The sequence below is a fragment of the Carassius gibelio genome, chromosome A5 (genome assembly GCF_023724105.1).
Source record: "Carassius gibelio isolate Cgi1373 ecotype wild population from Czech Republic chromosome A5, carGib1.2-hapl.c, whole genome shotgun sequence".
In the NCBI taxonomy this organism is placed as follows: domain Eukaryota; kingdom Metazoa; phylum Chordata; class Actinopteri; order Cypriniformes; family Cyprinidae; genus Carassius; species Carassius gibelio.
The window spans coordinates 14526671-14550667 of record NC_068375.1 but is presented as its reverse complement, the minus strand read 5'-3'; the positions used below and the strand labels follow the sequence as shown (position 1 = coordinate 14550667).

Sequence of the window (23997 nt, the reverse complement as noted above, 5' to 3'; positions counted from 1 at the left end):
AAAAACCAATGAGGTTTGTTCTCATGTGTCAGGTATGTATTGTTGGTGGCATGAACTTTCAATGGAGGGACAGAAATATCACTAATAACTTCACTTGTGCCTCAAAGATGAACAAAAGACTTCTGGGTTTGGAACGACATTAAGTTGAGTAATAGATGAAAATTTTTAGTTTTAGATGAATAATCCATTTAAATGTTCGGGTAGTAAAACATTTTGTATTGACACTTCATTTTTTATATATATTAAATGATAAAGGAGACCTAAATTATAATTTGGCTCAACCTAGGAGTGTTTTAAATCTTTACTTAAAAAAATGTTAAAAAGTGTGAAAAAGAAAACACACTTTCACACTCTCCCTTTTGAATTTGTATACTAACTCTGTCCATATGTTGAAATACATGTATCAAGGTAAAATACTGTGATTTGAAAAGTATGTTGTTAGCATTATGTGCTGTACATTTTTTTTTAGATTTAAAATGTTTGGAATAAAATATATAATTATATATTAACTTCATAGCTAGCATTTTACATATTGTAACTACGCACATTTTTTTTGAACACATGCATATTTTATAACTGAGATACATACAGATCCTTCTAAAAAAATTAGCATATTGTGAAAAAGCTCATTATTTTCCATAATGTAATGATAAAAATTTTACTTCATATATTTTAAGATTCATTGCACACCAACTGAAATATTTCAGGTCTTTTATTGTTTTAATACTGATGATTTTGGCATACAGCTCATGAAAACCCCAAATTCCTATCTCAACAAATTAGCATATTTCATACGACCAATAAAAGAAAAGTGTTTTTAATACAAAAAAAGTTAACCTTCAAATAATTATGTTCAGTTATGCACTCAATACTTGGTCGGGAATCCTTTTGCAGAAATGACTGCTTCAGTGCGGCGTGGCATGGAGGGAATCAGCCTGTGGCACTGCTGAGGTGTTATGGAGGCCCAGGATGCTTTGATAGCGGCCTTAAGCTCATCCAGTGTTGGGTCTTGCGTCTCTCAACTTTCTCTTTACAATATCCCACAGATTCATGATGATGGGTTCAGGTCAGGAGAGTTGGCAGGCCAATTGAGCACAGTTATACCATGGTCAGTAAACCATTTACCAGTGGTTTTGGCACTGTGAGCAGGAGCCAGGTCGTGCTGAAAAACGAAATCTTCATCTCCATAAAGCTTTTCAGCAGATGGAAGCATGAAGTGCTCCAAAATCTCCTGATAGCTAGCTGCATTGACCCTGCCCTTGATAAAACACAGTGGACCAACACCAGCAGCTGACATGGCACCCCAGACCATCACTGACTGTGGGTACTTGACACTGGACTTCAGGCATTTTGGCATTTCCTTCTCCCCAGTCTTCCTCCAGACTCTGGCACCTTGATTTCCGAATGACATGCAAAATTTGCTTTCATCCGAAAAAAGTACTTTGGACCCCTGAGCAACAGTCCAGTGCTGCTTCTCTGTAGCCCATTTCCTGCACACGCCTGTGCACGGTGGCTCTGGATGTTTCTACTCCAGACTCAGTCCACTGCTTCCGCTGGTCCCCCAAAGTCTGGAATCGGTCCTTCTCCACAATCTACCTTAGGTACCGTTCACCTCTTCTCATTGTGCATTGTTTTTTCCCACACTTTTTCCTTCCCACAGACTTCCCACTGAGGTGCCTTGATACAGCACTCTGGGAAAAGCCTATTCGTTCAGAAATTTATTTCTGTGTCTTACCCTCTCGCTTGAGGGTGTCAATGATGGCCTTCTGGACAGCAGTCAGGTCGGCAGTCTTACCCATGATTGTGGTTTTGAGTAATGAACCAGTCTGGGAGTTTTTAAAAGCCTCAGGAATCTTTTGCAGGTGTTTAGAGTTAATTAGTTGATTCAGATGATTAGGTTAATAGCTCGTTTAGAGATCTTTTTCACAATATGCTAATTTTTTTAGAAGGACCTGTAATTAAGATCTTAAAAGGTAATTTTCATACTCCCCCAGTGACAAGTCAAAGTTGTAATATTTGCAGTTACTTTCTGTGCTCACATGTTGTTTCAGGTTTCATGTGTTATTAATTTAGACAAGAACACAGGAGGTTTCTTCTGATTATATTCTCAAATACAAAATAATGCGTTAAATTTGACAAAACCATATGCAGATACTGCTTTACAGACAAGACACAAGGTAAAAACATATCCACACAAGGAACTAGTTTAGATCATTACTAATCTGCAACATGGGAATAGATGTGTATCAGACCAATCAGAGTCATTTAAAAATGCTTTATAAAAAGGAAAATGATTTAGAGATTTAGGTTGTTAAAATTTCAAATATGATGTACATAGACAAAAGTGTTACATGGTCTTACATCGATGTGTACATACAGGCATATGATCATTTACAGAGTACCCATAACCCTCTACCGCCAAAATGTGGTTCTTTAATCTTACAAGATAAAAAAATAAAAAGAAAATCAGTGGTAAAACTAATGGAACACCGAAACACCTTGCCTCTCTCTCGCTCTATACATCAGATGTAAATCTAAGCGTGCAAAGCTCTCTCAATACATTTTCTCCTTTTTCTCATAGTGTGAGCTGTTTGCAGCAGACTAAAACACACATTACTAAATTCAAAAGTCGAATCTGTCATCTACAAGTACACAGAAAAAAAAACATCAAGCTGTATGTAAACAAATATTTAGTAGAAGAGCAAAAAATGGATACTTGTCACCAAAACTCAAACAGAGCAATGGAGGGCCACATAAATTTGGTTACCTTTAAGGTTGGTATAAATAGGGAGCAAATAAACGTTTACAGAGAGCTGGCAAAAAAAGGGTAAGACTGGATTACACGAAAAAGGCCTGAGGAATGCTGTTTAGGGAATGGGTTGTCTGAAACACCTGCGATGCTACTACTGTGTTCCCTGGGCGCCCTGGCTGCCTTGGGTGCCCTGCTGGGTGTAGTTGCCGTAATTGCCGTATTGGTTATAGTACTGGTTCCACTGACTCTGGTTCTGGTAGTACTGCTGCCACTGCTGAGCATACTGAGGGAAGTAAGGTACAATGTATAAAGATACATGCATTCAAGATAAGGGGACAAAAATCGCAATGTACAATTACTAAACCAAATCGAGCACAGCTGTCATGATTAAATGGCTTAGTTTTAGGTGTTTTTTTGCAGCATTGTAACCAATCACACGTTTCTGTAGTTTATAAATGCAGTGACCAATCATAGACATAATAGACAAAACAAATAATTAAATAAAGGGGCCAATATTGCCCACCCCTTAATGGAGACTGTGAGTGTATTCAGTTTCTCACCTGCTGGTACTGTTGATTGTAGCTCTGCTGCGGCTGCTGCTGTTGTTGTGGTTGCGGCTGCTGTGGCTGGCTGTAGGTCTGTACCGCCGGCGCTGGAGTTTGACTGTAGCTCTGGTTGTATCCTGGGTATTGACTGTAGTTGCCATAGTTGTATCCTTGGTTGTAGTTGCTCTGGTTGTAGCCTTGATTATAGCCTTGATTGTAAGACTGAGGCTAGAAAAAAAAAAGAATAAAAGAAAATGTAAGCAATGACTTCAAGTCCTGTTGGCTTCACAAGCTGATCGCTGGATAACGTAAGCCAAGTCATAGTACCTGTGACTGGCTGTAGCTTGCAGTTGATCCAGAGCCACTCTTGTTGTAGGAGCCCTGGCGGTTGTGGTTGTAGCTGCCTCCAGACGGCTGGCTGCGGTTGTATCCACCGCGGCTGCCTGAGCCTCCATCCCTGTAGCCATTTCCCCAGCGATTCTGGTTGTAGCCTCCACGGTTGTATCCTAATGAATTTGCCGAGTGATTACCATCAACTTGTAGGCAGAATCAAAACGTAGAACAATAAATACTGGATAACTGTACAGTATTGATATGCAAAATGGCACCAGTTGTGTTGAAATGAGTATATGAAATGAGAAAGCAAGTCCATTTTTTTTTTTATTCCTAACAGTGATGCGCGGGTTGATCCAAAATGAGCGGGTGCCTGCGGTCAACCCCGGTTATGAGTCATCCAAAAAAAATTTTTTATGATATTCGGGTCGTGGTCGATCGGGTCATTTGAAATAAAGATGCCAATTAAATCTTTGTAATTTATATAGTACTAGACACAATTTTGAAATACATAAGCCTACACTTTATTGGCTTAATAACTGGTGCAAAGAGTGTCCACCAGTCCCGCTTTACATTGTACTGTACATAGTACGTCCATAGACGTACTGTTAACTACTGTCCAATAGTTCAGGAGAGAGCAATAAAAGCGTTAGTCGATAGGCTGAGTCGTACGTCAATCAAACGGTTGACTGGTGCTCGAACTTGTTATGCAAAAGCAGCATCTGTGGGACATGGTGGAGAATACGACTATATATAGGCAGTATATTACAGAAAGATTGAAATGTCTACTTTTAAACGAAAATATTCAAACTAAAATAAATAGGCTACTCTCTGATTATGTAATCCATATGAAATGTGCATTTCTCTCTGGCGTTCATGGCGAGTCTGCTGCGACACAGAAAACACAAGTTTATTACTAAATAATTAAATGTCTCCTTGCTAATTAAAACATTCATAATCATTACTTTAACCAGTTATTTGTGGCAAGCCTTATGTGTGCGTACTGATACCAGTGAAAATCCACGGTTCTCTGTACCAATTTCGGTACCAAAGCACAATGTGCTAATAAAAAATAAAAAACACACTTTTTAAATCACTAAAAATAAAACCAATGCCATTCTTTATACTTATTTAAAATTGTGATTAAAGTTTTTTTTTTTTTTACAAGTAATACAATTATGAAAAACAGTTAACAAGTTTCACCCAAATTTTATTTGTCTTTTAATTAATGAAATTTGAACACATTCTACGGACACAGCTCTCTACGGACACCTCTGCAATTGAATTGCCATTGGCCATTAAATATTTTAGTTTACTCGCCAGACTGATATATAATTAGAACTTTAGTAATTAGAAGTAAACTTGATAACCATGTTTAAATGCATATTAGTCAATTTAACTGAACATTTTAACTGGAATGGTGGTGGTGCTTTTTTTTTGTCATTCAGTGATTCTGTAAAAAAAAAAAAAAATACTGGTGAGAAAAAAAAATACTGATAAGATGATACTGAAATGAATTCTAATAAGAAGAACTATAAAAACACACTAAAGATTACGAAGGATTAATTAGCTGCTGGATTCATGAATATTAATCAGGTTTTGTGCATTCGCTCGAACTGATTTGCTGAAATCAAAACGAACGATAATAGGTGAGCGCCAGCCAATGAGATTGCCATTTGCGCATTAACTCAACACACTAACGTTAAAGGAAAACCCAGCTATTCTTAAAAGCTGAAGATTTCCATAGATATGCCACTATTTTGACAGGAAAATACAACCAAGGATAGTTTAAATGTAGTGCGTTAATTCTGTGTGTGAGAGAAAGCGATCTGTGCGCCTTCACACTAGAGGTAAACACAGGTGCGCTGTGCATCCATTGAGATGAACTGAATCACACAGATCGCCTGACTGAGAGTGAAACTTTAAAGCGCTCAGTCAGAGAGTGTTCGGCAAGTGAACATATATCTGAGCTAAACTTATACTTATCCTCCAACTCACAAAATGGCGAGTAAAATCTGAGAATTTATTAGCCATTGGCTAATATTAGACATCATTTAGTCGCCAGAAGGAAGATTTAGTCTCATATGTGAGTGATGTACTCGCAATGTAGAGGGGGTTGCTATGTAGTAAACAAACCTGCACGTCTCTGCCATTCATTAATTCACACAGAGACACGCAGAACATGCGATTTGAGATTCCGTCCGCGTCTTCTGCTTCGCGGTAATCATAGAGCTGTATGGTTCAAGAACCGGGTTTGAACGGGACCTCGGTACTACCGGTACTTAAAGAAACCTGGTACCGTCACATTTTCATTTTTTTTGTACCGACTTGGTACCGAAGTAACGGGTCTTTTGACAACACTAGGCAACGCATTTACTACTTTTACAGAACACAGGTCAGGAAGCGGACCCGAGTCGCGGGGGGAAAGTTGAAAACATCGGTCGGGTGTCGGTTGTTTATACATTGACCCGTGCATCACTGATTCCTACATAAATAGAAAGTTCAAGAGAACAGCATTTATTTGAAATAGTCTATTTTTACTTTACTGTCACTTTTTAATGTGTCTTAGCTACATAAATAAATAGCTAAATATATCACTACTAACTTACTGTCCCCAAACTTGAAAAAGCACAAAACTAGCAAATTTAGGAATCGTACCTCCTCGGTAGCCTCCACCTCCAGAGCCGCCCCGGTTCTGGTATCCACCTCTACCACCCTGAGGTCCGCTACGATTGTCATAGCGCTGGAAGTTACTACGACCACGAAAACCACCCTGGCGGCTATCAAAGCGCTTCTCCGGGGGAGGGCCAGCTTTACGGCCTTCTTCGTTATATTGCTTGATGAGGACGCCGGCTTCTTCCCGCTGAAGCTCTACGAACGTCACCTCGTCCAGGAACTCGCCGACTTCGGGCAGCACAAAGTTTGCTGCGGGAGCAGAGGCACGCAATGAGGGACAGAACAGCCGCGCCGGCAAAAGACAAAGAGAATCATTATCAGCACCATACAATGGTGACAGCAAACATACAGAGGAGGGGACAGGACAAGGGGACAGAGGAATAAGAGAGAGAGAACTAGAGTGTGTGTTGATAAATTTAACATGCTCTAGGACAAAGGTTGCCTTAGCTGTGTAAGTAAACACTTGTCCCAGAGTAGGAATATGAGGACAATGTAGGGGGGTCATAGGGAACTAAAATTAAACTAAAAACAGTTGCCAGAAAAAGAGTGATATGATAAATGTCCCTGTAAATTATGTAGTACCTAGATGAGGACAACTGTCCAAAATCTATTCAACATTTAATAATACAGTCAATACAAACTGCTCGGTTGCTGAAGGGAATTAGAGAGCCAGAGCCAATTGCAGCAATCCTTATCCTCACTCCTGATTATCTGAGCAGGTTTGCAGTGGTGAGGAATGGCATGAGAGACAATGCAAGAAAATGTGGTTAACAGGGCTGGGAGAAATGAAAAAAAAGGTGAGAGGAGCTCTTTTATCTGGCAAAAAGGTTTAACAGAAGGAGGGACGGGTGGGTTCTTCCAAGTCTTAAAATAAAGAAAAAGAAAACAAAAAAACAACAACAGCAAAAGCAGATCTGGTGTGTAGTTTTGAACATTTGTTTTGGTTATCCATGGCATTCCTACCTTTCATTTCTAACACAGCATGATCGGGAACATCCTTCCCTTCCTCATCAGTTCGCTTTAATGTTCGCTCTTTTAAATCCTCATCCGTGGGACAAATTACAATAGCCTTGCGTTGAAAACCTTCAAAAGGACGCATTTTTCGTCTCTGGGCTGATCCATATACATTTGTCTAGCAATGGTGACAAGAAAGAAGTAGAAGCTGTTCATTATTTGCTTTTGTTACGGCTTTGCGTTCCGTAGGAGGGGAATTGGATTCCTGCAACGATGAAAGTGAGAGAGTTTTTTTTGTTTGCTTTTTTCATGTCTATAGTTACTGCTCTGGAATGACTAGCGGTTTTCTCTCACAATTGCAACTGACTTACCGTGGATTGGGAAGAGGCCAACAGAAGGGAGTTTGTAAATGACTGACACAGTACAGGGGACCCTTTCTGCTTCCCTCAAACTACCAGTTTTAACAGAAGCAGTTCTCTTATGAGACGCATGTTACAGAGAACTGCTGTGTTATATTTTCTCACTATACTATAAAAGATCCAAGTTACAAGAAATTACATGCAATTATATTTTAACGTCACATCTTAATACTGGAAGTGTATTCTCTTAAACTAACCAAACATTTGGTCATGCTTAAAATGTAACAACTACTTCAATCACTTCCAAACATCAGTGACTTTCCCATTTCACACTGCAAGGGTGAGCTGTGGAAGCGTTTGTACAGCGGTTGGTCTACAGTTATTATAGTTGGTCAGTTATAAACTTGAATGTTTTGTCTTTAAAAGTTATAACGGATTTGCGTGAGGGAAAACTGCTCCTATCATGTTGTTTCAGTCATACTCAAAAATAGAACGTGGAGTTTATATTGTTATTATTATTAATATGTTTTAATAATAGCCTAAATACTTTTACCATAGGTGCTTACCCAGATATGTGGTATTAACCAAGTTATAGCTCAGTGTGTGTCCATAATATTCATGTCCATTTCTTATAAGCTGTCAATATTCTTTATGTAAATTACATAAGCTCTGTTTTTGTAGCGGATTGAAGAAATGTGAATTATTCGTTGAATTTTAACTACTCGTTAGGCTAAGTAAGAATCTCAAAATGTATTTATGTAGACCTGAATGGAAAAAAATAGGCTATGCGTCTATAAAATCGTAATTTAAAATAATTTTTCGTAGAATCTGTCAATATGATTTATTGAATTGTTTGTTTCTGTGTTCGTCTTGTGTCTTTGTTTGTAATTTATGCCTTGTTGTCTGTTTGTGTAACTGAAGACCTGGAGCAATATAATTATCCATTCTATTTTAGCTCATTAAGTGAAAATATTAGTGTTGCACGGTGCACCGATACTTCAAAAGTATCACAATTTTCGGAAATTAAAAACGTCATGATTCCTAAATTTATTAGTATCGATACTTCAAAGAATGACTGCGTTCTAGATTTTTAAGAGACTTATTTCATGTTGGTGTGTGCAACGCACGCTTCCAGTGCCTCCCTATGGACATCTGTGTTTTTTATCCTCACGCAAGCAGCAAAAAAACCACCACAGAGATGGCTGCATTAGTGGCTTTACTAAACTGATTTGGCTTTACTAAAATGTGTGCATAATCGCATTAAATAGTTTAAATAAGTTGTTCAGATGAACGAAGCACGAGGTTTCATATATAATATCCACATTAATCGGGGATTAAACGTGGAGTTTAAAGTGTTCTGTATGCTAAATATGAAAATGAGCGTAACTGCACAGCACCTATAGCTGCACTTTGTATCTGCTGATTGCTGATCGAGATTTACATGCTTGGCTCACTGACCCTGTATACGCATTCATTTCGTTCATAAACGATTCACGAATGAGAAGATCTCTCGATCTCGTTCAGTGAAGGGCAGAGTCGTTCACTACATTCAACAAATCACATGCTCCATGACATCTTAAGTAACTCTTTGACAGGATGAAACAGTTCACAGAGCTATTCACGAGCTGCGCATGCGCTGCTAATAGCGCCGAGCTCGGGCGCTACTGTGGAGGGAGGAACTTCAGTGAACAAGAAATATTTGGAATATATATTTTGATATTTTATTAGGTTCTTTGATAAGGTTACAGTACGAAGGTCTAAGTAGCAACGTATCTTCTGCGGGTCGGGGTGGGTAAAGAAATGTTACTTTATTTGCGGGCTGGGGCGGGCAAAATAATTTCATAAAAGCGGGATCCGCGAGTTGGAAAAAAACCCGACCCGCACATCACTAGGCTGCAAGTGATACTGTGGCCGCCAGTTCACGACTGGTAAAAAAAAAAAAAAAAAAAAAAAAAGAAAAAAGAAAAAGACGCTCATTAAAGCTCACTGGCTGAGTTTTCTCCTCTGAAAGAAAATGTTGCACAACTGACAGAATAAGTTATAATATCTGAGATATTGCTGCTAAAAAAAAGTTTTTCTTGAATGCCATTGCTTAAATTGATTTTTTTTTTTTTTTTACATTTAATCTTGAGTTCAGAAACATTGTTTAATATAAATCGCTGTTCATATTTTTATTCAAAGTTCAGAATCAAGATAAATTTATTACTCTTATGTTTCTTATGATAACTGAGATAATGCTGCTAAATTTATTCTTTCTTTCCCTTGAATGTCATTGCTCTAATTTAAATATTTCATATTCAGTTCAAATGTTTAATATATCTGCTATTCATATGTTCATTTATTAGTGTGTTATATGATTAGAATGTTGTCTCGGTTTTAAAATAAAGCACAGCAATGATATATCGAAATCGCAATTCTTGACTAGGTATCAGTATCGAAAACAATTTTGATATCATGACAACACTAGAGAATATTATGTTTAAGTCATTATTTATTCATAGAGATTCATTTAAAAAAATTTAACATGAAAAGATGTGTTTCTAACTGAGGTGAACAAGCTGTGCATTTATAATATTTTTATTAAGCCGAATGTTGAAGATATCAATATGTTTTGTGCATTTATTGTATACTCTATTGTAACTTTCGATCCTGAGCAAGATTAAAGGCTCTGATAAACTTCAAACAAAGTTCTTTTTCGGGCTTTGTTTTGGGGCAAAACAAAAGTTAAAAAAGGCTGAGCGACGGTATACTGTTAACTAACTTTTCAACACCCGGCACTGCTGGAGGCCGGTGTAGATTAGTGTAAATGTGTCACGATGCTTGCACCTATCCCCTAAACACAACAACGATGAAATTATGAAGTGTAGCCAATCTAGGTGTAAGACTGGTACCAATAGTCAGAATATTATAAACAAAAGAATAATGATTAGCAGTAGTTCAGAGTCAAGTATCATGTTTGCAATACAAAAGAACCATTCCATAATCAGTGCTTTATGTGTAGTCTGATATCTCATAGTCTGTAAAACTTGAGCATGATGTGGAAAACAAAAAATATTGGAATCAGTTTGTTGCTTTATTTTATGTATTTCATGTATTTGATAATACCTTGTATCTTTACTCTTTCCTTTCATTAATTTCATGGCTTTGGAAAACTTGTCTCAGATTTTTCTCTGCTTCGCTTTTTGCATAACTCGTCATCGTCAACACCAAGCTTTGTTGCTATTTATTCCTATGAATGAAATACTGTCTCTACATCATTAAAGTCTGTCTGTGAGCGATCGTACAGGTGCGGCTATATTTGTGCAGCTCAGCTTTTCGACACTTCAGTTTATTCAGGAGATGTTGCTCTCCTTAATGACCTCCGCAGAATGAAGAACGAACCAAGAAAAAAAACGTGCGTCACAGAAAGTGGTTTTTCAGAACACACCAACTGATTTTGTAACTGCCATGGACCAATAGAAACCCAAAGGTGTTAAGGAGCCAAAGCGAACTCCCCCAGAAAGTTCGCTTTGGTTCGCTTTTTCGAACAGCCGAAACGAACTCTGGTCTGATTTTGTTTGAAATGATGTCATATCAGTTTGTTCTTCGATTTCGTATATCAAGGCCTTAATTGTTCTTTGTGAGTTAGAGAAAATGTTTTAAGTTGTAAATTGTTTATGGCAATTAAAATTTTAAAACAATGGGTAGCCTTAATCTTCTATACATATTTTTTATTCTTAATTTTCTTTCCTTTTTTGTTTGAAATCTGGGTTATTTTGTACATCAAAAGTGTGCTGTCACTTTAATTGAGCATCAGCAGCGAAGCAAAAATAGACTCGGCACCGAAACCTTGCTTCACTGCTGCTGGTGTGAATACAATCTAGGGCTGTCAAAATTGCTCAAAAATGACGTTCGTATATTCCCTCTAAAAAAAATACACAAACATTCGAACTATTTTCGAACATCTGGTGGCGCATGTTGTCAATGACGCACATTACGTCAATAACAGGCCAAAATAATACAAAGAGACATAACTACTTGTATAGATAGTCTATTTAAGTTTAAACATATATGACAACGTATTACCTACACAAAAACAAGGAAATCAACTAATGGCCAAGACTGCAGACCTCAAGCACTCTCACCCTCACGTTCTCTGTTCATAACGGTTTAAATGAACAAACACATTTTTGTGTAAGCAATTAAAGGTCGCGACTGTTGTCTCAAATATAGCAGGCTTCATTCAGTGATTGAAACAAATATTATTAATGTTAAATTAAGTTTTACAGCATATAGAACTGACATTAAATGCTCAGAGCGAGCTGTGCTGTGGTAAACATGGAACTTTTCCTTGCCATGAAACGATAAATAAATCAAACCTCGGATCCATTGCTTAACAGAACTCCCTGAAGCGTGCCCCATCCGCGATACTGATCGGTCTCATGTCCTTTCAAATGAACAAAATTATTTTATCCGTTATGGCCTCTTGTCGTGTTGCAGACAAAGAGTTTGCGGCAGGCGATGCAAAGTAACGTTAAGTGTCAAGACGTGACTGTTTAGCTGAAGTTCCATGAAGAGGCGTCAACTTTCAGCACTGGTCCCTGAACCCTCAGGCGCGCCCACTCGCAAAGCAGACAACCACGCCTCTACTACCGCGGGCCTTTTTTTCCACCTTTTTTTTTTATTCGAATATTAATTTTCACCTTCGGAATTCATTTTTTAAAAACTATTCGTATACATATTCGAATTTAGAATATTCGTTGACAGCCTTAATAAACTCATTGCTTAACATGCACGCTGAAAAAAATATGGGCTGCTCACTATCCCGCTCACGCTTGCAGTGTGAAACCGGAGTGAGATTTATTTATTGGTACATATTGTCCCGACTACAAGAAACTCATTTCAAACTTCTGAAGAATGTAAATAACCCTCACTTCTGTATTTCAGTGTCATGCACTGCCTGGGTCCCCTTCCTTACCTTCTCTTCCGTTGTTCAATAGACCAGTGTGCCCGACAGGGACAAACATTTAGTACCTACCCGTTTATACTCACAGACTCCTTAGGGACCCATTAGCATGTCCTTTGACCTTACCTACCTTACAACCTCTGGAACTGTCCACCTGTAAACTTCAAGCAGGTCAGTTTTTCCACTTACCTGCCATTCATTTCTAAACACAACATTCAAGTAAAGTTCCAAGTTTATCTAATGAAAAGTTTTTTTCTTTTTTTACGGTTACAATAGCAACAGAAGGTGTTTTCTTACTCACCAGGCAGTGATTACTTGTTTTTCAACATCTTACTAATGTCATGGACTACTTGTACAGTGTGGCAAAGATCTCTTTTACAACAAGGCAATACATAAAGTCAAAAATATTCATTGTGACAACATACTACACTGTATTTTTTCCTTGCTTTTTAAAAAATATATATTTAAGCAAAACAAAACAAATCATAATTCAGCAACAGGACAAAGAAATAAGGACTGGAAAAACAAGTCTTCAGGAGCACAATAGGCTAACCAATGCTTTGGGCTAGGCTACAGAGAGAGCAGAAGTGCATTAATAAACATGTGCATCAGTGAGCAGCAGTGGATGTGTTCTTTTGGAGGGAGGGTTGAGAAGGTACGGGAAGGGTTTTAGCTGTGAATACAGCACAGAGGAAGGCAAGTATAGCAGTACCTGATCCAGGATGTAGTTGCGTTTCTTGCGGGCAGCAATCTGGATGAGCCTGTTGAGACACTGCGTGGCCTGCTGAATAAGGATGTCCCAGCGTCCGGCATAGTTGCGCTGACGACGAAGTCCCATGACCTGATTGAAACAGAATGATGAACTGTAGTATACAGACTGGAATTGATTGGAATAATTACATGTTTTCAAACCAATTCACTGGCGGATGGGGGACTGAACAATCAAGGTCTTGAGGATTATTAGAAAATTAGACAGGTGTGTTTGATTAGGTAGAAATAAAAAGTTTGAAGGACGGTGGACATCAAGGGCCAGAGTTGCCCAAGCCTTGCCAAAAACGTCTGTCTGAATGTGTATGGCTGTAGCGGTAGTTCTTTAAAGACAACCAAACTTTCCTAGAGGGTTTTACCACTTGCACAGATGCCATAACAACAGGGATTATATCCAGAAGCCATACCTTCATTTTTTCCATGATAGCATTTGTGCCCAGGATGTTGTACTTCTTTTCAGGGTTTTCTTGAGCATGTTTTATGGCCCAGGTGGTTTTTCCACTACCAGGTAAACCAACCATCATCAGGATCTGAGAAGAAATCATGGAGTCAACATTTTACATACTAGTAGCTTAATGCTATAGTCAGTGTTAGCAGTCACTTGCCCACTGCCCCACAATAGTTTGGATTTTGAAAAGGATTTTGTAAGCTGTTTTTCCCTTCTTTTTTAAACATTTGTTTCTTATTCATTTGGTTCCAGTGTTTACTGCATTTAAACTGTGTAACTTTTTTATTTTATACCAAGGTGTAAGCTGTGCTCATTAGAAAGTGAAAGTAAAATGCGCTTTAAAAGTGATAGAAAATGAGGAAAACACCAACTAACCCCACCCCCCCGGTGATACCGGTATTACTGGTGTTGTCACACATCAATTAAACGGTGGAAAAAAATCCTCACCAATATCTTCCGTCCACTGATCATGTACCAATCGTTTTATGTCTTTTAAAATGTAAACATTCAATTTACTGTAACGTATTAAAAATTATAATGATACAATTACATAACTGGTTAATACAGATTAGGTCTTCTTGAAAAGAATTAGTTGTCTAGTCTATCTACCGTCTTTAGGCACATTGCCATAGGTAGAACATTTTAAAGACATCAAAGAATGGCATCACTTTCCAACAAATGTTTATAAATTATTACTGTTTATGTTTATAAATTATCTATATTACATTATAGATGCATAAAATCCAGCCACAGCTGAAAATTTTAAACCCTTGTTGATGAGACTGCAATACTTAATGATTATTATTTTTAAAAGTTAATTTCCACATCAAACCTCGCAATCAGTTTTGGTGGCCGGTCCCAGTGACCCTCTGACTCTGTCCTCTAGGTGAATATCCTGAATGAAGGTGTATCCCTCAGGCTGAGGGAAGAAGGCCTCCTCTCTCTGTCCAAAGTTGAATTCCACAGCGCAGTTCTTCACCAACACGTGTGGGAACAGAGCACGGCTGGCCAGTTCTTCTTGAGTGACATGGAAACACGGGCCAAGCAACTTGCCATTCTTGGAGAACGCCATTTCTACTCCCTCACTGCTTTCAAAGTCCTATGGAAAACAGAGTGGAAAAAAAATAAGAGATATGGCTCGTAATACAGTCTCTGAGCCCATAAAAAGATGCATTATGTGTAATCTAATCTAGAATATAAGAGAAAAACATAATTACAATATAGCAGCCAATGATATCATTTTCACTGAACTTTTCCCCATAGTCCTCAAATTTACAGTTGGAAGATTTCTTGCCAGTTCCTCCATAGCCAAAAGAGAAGGGTTCTTCACCTGTAATACAAAAGAAGGAGCTCTTAAATAACAATGTTAATGCACCACAGAAGACAAACCTTACACAACCTTACACAAGTTTTTTTTTTATTAATCTTAAAAAAAAAATGCATCAGGTATCAGAAATACTTTGAAGCAGGGTTACTGTAAGTCTGGTCATTTACCAAGTTGAGTGTTGCAAGAATCCAGGGACCATCCGATTCTCACCACATGAGGGTCAGGCTCAGAGGCAGGAAGGTGCTTTACTGAAATTTCCTCATTTATCTAAACAAGGAACAGGACAATAAAGATGACCTCTGTGACCTTTTCTTGTGGAATCAAACATTAAATCGCATCTTTGTTACCTTCATTTCAAAGCACACACGTCCTTTGGTAACACCGTAAGTGGCTCGAGCCCCTGCCCACAGGTAGGCAAAACCCTCAATGGTCAAAGGGTAACCGCTGTATCGGTCACGGGCCACTTTGAAGTGCAGGTCACAGTTATCTAGAGACAAACAAACAGGTGTAGAACGACAGGATCCAAACCGCTCGTTTTTTCAGAGATACTGGATGCGTAAACTCAATTCGAACACAAATTTCTGTCCAAACACCTTGTAAAAGAAAAAGATTTTGCATTGTAGGTGCCCTTTAACACTACAAGTTAACCAGGAGTCACTCTCACTATACTCAACTCTCCTTAATTATACTTACAGGTGTCAATGACCACAAGTTTATCATCAATCTCTTCCTCTTCTTCTTCAGCTGGGGGCTGTGGTGACCTTCCCCTAAAACAACCAAAGAGAACTATAGCCGCGTTTCCACCGCAGGAACTTTACCCAGGAACTAGGGACTTGGTCCGGTACTTGGTGTGTTTCCACCGCAGGAACCAGGAACTAAATAAAAGTTCCGGGTAAAAAAATGCCCCCCAGAAAGTCCCTGCTGGCGAGGTGGTACTTTTTTAAAGTTCCGGAACTTTCGGGGGCGGGACTTTGGCGCTAAACATGCTGATTGGTTGAGTTCACGCAGCATTGGTTGAGTTCAACCACCATTTATTCGGATCAACATTTTCAAAATATTAGTGTTATTGTGTCATGAAATGTAATTTTAAAAGTATTTCAGGCGAGAATGTAGTTGTTTGAAACTCAAATCTGTTGTTTATTTATAAAGACAGCGCCTATTTAAAAATGTGTTTCGCCGATCTCGTAGACGATTAGCTCCACTCGATCAGCGGGAGCTCAGTCCTCATGTATCCGCAGAGAGCAGCCTCTCCTGGGATAGACCTTCTGATATGCGCCGCTGGCTCTGATGTGTCTTTAGTGGTTAAAACATAACATATAATTCAGCTGCGGGGTAAATCTAACCGGTTTTCTTTGGTCTGTATTCAATTTATCTATATGTAAAAATGAAAATAAAAAGGCAAGTCTATATAATATTTCTTTCATTGTAATGGATGTACGTTACACTTATCCCTGAACGTACATTTCTGCAGCTGTTATTATGTTTAAATGAAAATGAAAGGAGGCAGTGATATTTTATATCCTATTTCGTTTTATTGTAAATATACTGAGGGGAAAATTGCAGTAGCCAAAGCGATCTGAGTTCACGCAGCATTGGTTGAGTTCAACCACCATTTATTCGGATAATTTTCAAATATTACTGTTATTGTGTCATGAAATGTAATTTTAAAAGTATTTCAGGCGAGAATGTAGTTGTTTAAAACTCAAATCTATGGTTTATTTATAAAGACAGCGCCTATTTAAAAATGTGTTTCGCCAATCTCGTAGACGGTGAGCTCCACTCAATCAGCGGGAGCTCAGTCCTCATGTATCCGCAGAGAGCAGCCTCTCCTGGGATAGACCTTCTGATATGCGCCGCTGGCTCTGATGTGTCTTTAGTGGTTAAACATAAAATATAATTCAGCTGCGGGGTAAATCTAACAGGTTTTCTTTGGTCTGTATTCAATTTATCTATATGTTAAAATGAAAATAAAAAAGGCAAGTCTATATAATATTTCTTTCATTGTAATGGCTGCATATACACATTTCCCTGACCTAAGTACATTTCTGCAGTTGTTATTATGCTTAAATGAAAACGAAAGGAGGCAGTGGTATTTGATATCATATTTCGTTTTATTGTAAATATACAGTACGGAAAATTGCAGTAGCCAAGACGAGCTGACTGAAGTTATCAAGTAGCTATCATATATATATATATATATAGTATATAGTTACGCTGCTGTTTATAGATTTACCGGACTTGCGTAGTTGCAGACATCACACTCCCCAGTCGAATGCACAAAGTCTGAACTAACTACCGAGGATGCACGTCCAAAATCAGCGTACTTTTTTTTTTTTTTTTTAATCAGAGGTACTTTGTATTGAGAAACGCGCGCAGACCTACGTCACCAGTCATTTGCCTAATCTACCCGGTACTTTACACCGCGGTGGAAACGCAGAAAGCAACAGGTCTGGGGGGGAAAAAGTTCCTGGGAAAAAAAGTTCCTGGTAAAAATGTTCCGGGTAATTTCGGTGGAAACGCGGCATTTGAGATTGATTGATTCAATACAAAAAAAAAACAAAGTAAAACCAAGGAGACCTAACTTACCTCCTTTCCTCACGATGTTCATAGTAACCATGTCCTCGACTATCATCATAAGACCTCTTGCGACTGTTTGATGAGTGTCTATCATCCTCTGATTTGGCCTGAACGTCCCCGTCACTGCCCTGCTCGGCCTGCTGTGGAACATCCTCGTCGGCCTTACACTCAGTCTTCACCTCACTACTCTCTGAAAAACATTTGGATAAATATATTTTCTCCACATTAATTTATAAATAGATCTAATGTAGTGTTAAAATAGCAAATATTGTTTTTGATCAGGTTGGACTGTGTATTTAATTAATACTATACTGAAGAAAACAAGAAAAAAAATATTTTCGTAAAGTGGTTTCTGTAATTTCACAGAATGATTGTGCTAAAATAGTCCAACAATTAGAGAATTCATCCAACCCTCAATACACACCTTGGCAAAAGAATCACCATGGGCTAGTAAATTGTTTAGTTTACTCATCAGACTGATTACTATCTCACTGCTGTCTACCGAAATAATTTCCTTTAAGAACAATACAAGTAAAGATGAGATATATATATATGTGTGTGTGTGTGTGTGTATGTATGTGAGATATATAACAAAAAAAAAAAGAATTAAAATTAGGTGACCATGTATGAGTGCATATTTGTCACTATAACTGAAGTTAGGAGGACTGGCGGTGGTAATTTATTTTTATCAAAACTGATAAGGTAAAAAAAATGCAAAGTCTACGTCTAATAACATTATAAAGTGCACTAAGGATTAATGAGCTGCTGGTTTCATGAATATTAACCATATAATTTGCATTCGCTCAAACTGATTTTATAAAATTAAAACGGGGAAGATAATAGGCGAGTGCCAAACAACTGCTGTTTATGCATTAGTTTCACTCACTACCAGAGAAACTGTCAGTTCTACATGGTATGCAAGACTCTCTTTCTTTGCATGTGTGAGAAACAGCGCTCTCAGAAAAGTGACAGCGAGTCATGCACTTCACACTAGAGTTTACGACACGGCACATACAGGTACACTCCGAATCCATTCAGCTGAATTGAAAAAAGCACAGATGGCTTGATGGAGAATGAAACTCTGAAGTGCTCACTCAGAGTGTTCGGTGAATGAAAATATATCTGTGCCAAATATATACTTGGCCTCCAAATCAAACACAGTCGAGTAAAATCTAAGAATTTATTAGCCAGTGGCTAATGTTAGACTCATTAAGTGAAGATTTAGTCACACATGCAAGTGATTTACTTGAATGTAGAAGGCTGTCGCCCTTTGTGATTTAAACACTTGACCAGACTTACCAGATTCTTCCTGCTGGCTGCTTTGACTTGAGTCTCCCTCTGGGATCTGCCGTGACGCTGGCTCGTCAAGCTTCTGCTCCCGCTGGTCTGCATGTGAAGGAGTCTCCTCATACTCCTGCTTCACCTCATCCTGCTTATAGTGCTGCTTGGCTGGTTCCTCATGGAACGGCTGCTTGGCCTCAGGCTCCTGGTATTCATCCTGGTCATTGGAGTTCTGCTCCATCATCTGTCCTGACATTGCGTCTGATGAAAAATCACTTGCTCCAAAACCAGGTATGGGGGTCTCTGTGCTGTCCTCATTGCCTTCGTTACTCTCGGTTCCCTGATCATCAAATCCACCCTGGCAGAGGTCTGTGCTGTTTCCATCGTCAGACTGTGCCTTGGCCTCTTCTCCATAATCTTGCTCCCTGGCTGCAAATTCTGTTTAGAAATTAGCAGAATAAGCATATTTTGTTGCATTAATATCTAGAACCAATTTCCATGACTCTTCCAGTCATTTATGATTACTCGAATACAAATTCCAAATAAAATATATTGTTTTAACAAATTTTTGAAGATAATGTAGTCACAAAGAGCAATTCTAAAATAACCACAACAACAACATTTTTTGAGAACAACTAAAACAACATATCCATGGCTTATTCAAGATTTTATAAAATTTCTAATTCACAAGCAATTTTCTTTTTGTCTCTTTCTTTTTTTTTTTAGGAAAAGATTTTTCCATGCCAGGAAATCACCTCCCCCACCCCACACACAAAGACTTTTTTTGCATTAGTGTCAATGAATACACTTTATTAAACTGTATAATTATTACATTGCAATTACACAATAACTGTAGAGCTGAAACAACGAATCGATTTAATCGATTAAAATCGATTATTAAAATAGTTGTCAACTAATTTAGTAATCGATTCGTCGCTAAATAAATTTTATTTGCCATAAGCGGCTCATTTCGTGCATATTTCAAATCTGCGGTGACCAAAGTGTGGCAGTAATGAGCCACCGGAGGTTTTACTCAGCCAGTACAGCAGGTGAAGTAGCGAATAGCCAATAGCTGGCCTCGTTTTATGTCACGTGCTTCCCGAACAGCGTCTCTGCAGCATTCAGCGGGAAGTGGGAGTACTTTACTTTGAGCCTTCAAAATGAAGAGTAACCTGTAAACTCTGCACTACTGAACTGTTTAAGGGGCCGTTCACATATTGTGTCTTTTGCATGCTCAAGTTCGTTATTTCCTATGTAGGCGCGCAGTATGCACTCTCATAATGGAAGCGACGCGGTCGCGAGACGCACGCGGTGCGATGCGCCCGTTTTTCCAGGCGCGTCCACACCGCATCCATTTATCCTTTGCTGAAATTTCCGGGTCTTCATGGAGAGGGCACGTCATGGAGAGAGCACGTCATGGTTGCTTAGCAAAGGCAGACGCCTCAGGGGCGCTTCTGCCCGAGCGCTTTGGAAAGAAGGAGAAAGCGGCGCGACTAGCGTTTTCCACGCGTTTTTAGGTGCGATATGTGAACGGCCCCTAAGAATTTTATTTGTGCAGATTCTCCAGTACAAGGTTGTTTGCAAATGTTTAGTCGTAAAAGCTGATAACATTGCTTTTTAACAGTTAACATTTAAAGCTTTACAAACATGTTATGTGATCAGTTTGTCGTTTACCAGTTCATAATTCAGACTTGCAGCCTAATTATGACTGAATGAGAGAGGTAAATGTTTGAGTATATTTAAAATGCACTTCTTTTCTAAGTATTCACTGCTCTTTTTCACACAGCAGGTTTTTTATGTGTGTCCCAATTTTTTTTTTCTGGACAACCTTCTGATGGATTTTACTTTAAATTGTGAGTTCCATTCATGTTTCATGCCATTGGCACTTTTTTTTCGAAGGATTGTTTACAATTTCACAGCATAAGCTAGAAAGCTTTTTCCCAGTAAATAATAAAATACAATGCACTGCAATTTTATTCTGTTTTATACTTATACTTCGTGAAAATATGTTCTCAAAGATTCCTTAAGCTTTGTTTGGGATGTTAAACTACTTTAGGAGCTCTAAGGACTGCCATGGTGAAAACAATATTTGAAATCTCCTTGTGAATTTTGCTAGAGTATGGGTCAGTGTTTTGATTGCAGAGGAGTTCGACAAAGGATTACTAACATAATAAAACAACTCCAGGTATATTTTTGATGAGGATATGACAATGCAAAATGGTTAAAATCTCTTAAAAATCTATGCTGAATGATAAAGACCCTTTATTAATAATTTACTTGGGGAAAAAATGGAAAAAACTAAAATATAAGTACATAAACCGATTAATCGATTAATCGTAAAAATAATCGACAGATTAATCGATTATCAAAATAATCGTTAGTTGCAGCCCTAAATAACTGACAAACATTAACTAACAACATGTACTTTTTATATAATGTAAGATTTGGTATCTGTGTTAACTGCTTGAAATTATGCATACTTAGCTGTTATTACTATAGTTAGTACATGAGTAAAAATACTGTGAAATGTTCACAATATATCCATGACTTATAATTTTCTATTAATTTCTTGTGTACGGTTTCATATTCTGCCAGATTTTTCCAGTCGTAAAATGACAAAATATCGTGTTTTCCAAGACAATGCAAGGACTTCTTAGATCATGCATTTTCTTGTATCTCCCAGTTGGATGACCTACATCTATGGTGGTCTGACACGCGACACTAATAAATAATCTATGTATGTGACAATCTGACCTATATACGCACGAGCGTTTTGTTCCCGCGGCTGTGTTCCCAGCAGGTAATCAGCGCCAGACGCGTCGGTGACTTAGGAAATCTTTCTTATCTTTGCTTTGTGAATACCTCTAAAGCCCAAATACTAGTAACGTAAATTATGTCTTCGCGTTGATTCTCACGTTCGAATGTCCAAGTTATCTGCCGTAAGAAGAAAGTTATGCCATCAAAATCCGCTATGAAGGCGATTATTTTTTTGTTTCAAACACAATACTTTTGATAGAATATACATTTAACTTGAATTAGGTGAAGTTTGGGATGGATTGTAACATTCGCATGTGTTTTTTTACGATCCGCAAGTGACGTTGTTGTCAAAAGCAGAATCGGCCATTCAATCATATTGGCTTCCAAAACTTCTCTCAGTTTTCATCAATCCATGCAGTATTTTTCAAAGAAATCATACAGAACGAAGGTTTAGAATCTCTAGATTACATTATTGGCATGATTTTGTCAAACATATAAATAAATACCATAGATGGTTATGTATTTGTTTAGGAACAACTGTGCTTCTAGCTGCCTGCTAGGTCAAGTGACCCGTTTATGGCAAGCTGATTAGCCGAATCTTGCAAACATTTCAGCCCATGTGTGCTGTATTATTCTTACAAACATTGTGAAAATAATTACATTTTACCAACTCTGTGCAGAATAATACAGCACACATGGGCTGAAATGTTTGTAAGATTTTTTTTTCAAAAGTAAAAAAAAATGTCTGTAGTACTTGTAGGCTTACAAGTATATTATACATAAGGGTATATTACTTTTTGAAATCTAAATATCATATACTTAATAAATAAATAAAATATACTTTTGATATAATATGATATCATATTTTTAAAAGGCTGATTATTTTGATTTCATGTGGAAATATATGTGTGGATTGATGCTCTCGGTTTCATTAATTAGTGGTTAATTAGAAATAATAAATTTTTTATATTTACTTTTTAAAAAGAGGTTGGGCAATTTATTACCTACACTGTGGTGTTTGAATTATGCAAATAGACCAAGAAATGAGGATGTTATGATATTTTGAAGTGTTTAATCAAGTGGAAGAGGTCACAGTTTTTCACTGTTTTATTGTTATAATTAGGTACAAAATGACCCCTAATTTCCGAGTTTAAAAATTCCATAACTTTCTTAATAATTATCCGATTTTAATCATTTAAAAAACATTTTAAAGTTATTTTTATTATCTATCATATGGTTATGATTATATATTCATTTTCTAGTATTTATTTTTTTTGTCACATACCTAAATAATCTCTCCTTAAGCTCTCCAAAGCACATAGATAAAAACACACTTCACCTTCCTCCTCCTGTTGATCATTGCCCTGTCCCGGCTCCTCGCCAGCCTCACAGTCCGGTTCCTGCTCGTCCGATGGCGCAGATCCCGCCGCCTCGGCCTCCAGCGCCGCCTGCAGTCTGTCCGCCAGATCCGCCTTCAGTCCGCGGGTGTCCAGGCCACGCCGCTGGAGCTCTTCTTTCAGCTCATTCACTTTGAGCTTTTTGACATTAAGCCCGCTCATGATTCATGCACCCCTACAGCTCTTTATTCCAAACTTTGCGCCTGTACAGTCGGAGTAAACACACGGGAGTCACTGATTGGTTATTGCACGCGCTCAGCGGATCACTTGCTAAAATATTAGCACGTTAGCTAACTAGCTGACTGAGGCGAAGGTCTTTGCAGCTAAAATACACTTTAACTTCATTTGGAAGGCGATTTAGGGTTTAGTACGTGTACTACCACAACATGCATAGAGCAAAATGCATTCGTTTACGGGCCAAAACAATCTATTGGCGTGTTTCATTGTCTGCACAGTTAGCATTCTAGCGAACCATGGAGTCAAGTAACGTGTATTTGCGTGTAAAATCCACCCGCATCACACACATACTCTAAAATAATCGAATATCAGTTTAAATATCTAACTGAACATACATACCACCTCGTGTACTCAGAAAACAAAGTATTTACCGTTATCTGTGAGTTTCCCCCTCAAGCGAATCGTCTTTACGATGATTTCGAAGATGGAGGGTGACCGTGGTTGCCCACTTCCTCCGCGCGTGACGCTCTGCGCGCTCTCGGTCCCTGCAGCTGATTGGCTGAAACTGCTGTCTGTCTACGCCACCGGAGCCAATGATATTCCTCATACGCAGCTATTTTAATGTTCATATAAAAACAACACGAACGTGTCAAATACAATAAATCATAGCTTTGTTATTCTAAGCACTTAAATATAGTTTA

At 38.2% G+C, this 23997-nt stretch overlaps 1 protein-coding gene and 1 long non-coding RNA gene across 3 annotated transcripts; one reads left to right on the top strand and one right to left on the bottom strand.

Annotated features, from left to right (window-relative positions):
• Positions 1-2088: 2088 nt before the first annotated feature.
• LOC127995914 (heterogeneous nuclear ribonucleoprotein U-like protein 1) lies at positions 2089-23895 on the bottom strand. 2 transcript variants are annotated; one of them, XM_052591907.1, is made up of 16 exons: positions 23728-23895; positions 23062-23322; positions 18984-19403; positions 17694-17874; positions 15801-15874; positions 15455-15594; positions 15275-15374; positions 14998-15110; positions 14613-14879; positions 13740-13862; positions 13277-13405; positions 7270-7438; positions 6289-6555; positions 3625-3833; positions 3313-3525; positions 2089-3035 (listed from the first exon to the last, which is right to left on the bottom strand). In XM_052591907.1, the coding sequence occupies exons 2-16, from the start codon at positions 23279-23281 to the stop codon at positions 2904-2906; spliced, it is 2757 nt and encodes a 918-aa protein (XP_052447867.1). In that variant the 5' UTR covers positions 23282-23322; positions 23728-23895; the 3' UTR covers positions 2089-2903. The 2 variants fall into 2 exon arrangements, with proteins under 2 accessions (XP_052447867.1, XP_052447868.1); XM_052591908.1 differs by having other exon boundaries at positions 3625-3803; positions 23728-23894.
• LOC127995956 (uncharacterized) lies at positions 9885-10556 on the top strand. Its single transcript, XR_008168886.1, has 2 exons — positions 9885-10044; positions 10087-10556. It is a non-coding gene; the product is annotated as an uncharacterized LOC127995956 (long non-coding RNA).
• Positions 23896-23997: the final 102 nt, after the last annotated feature.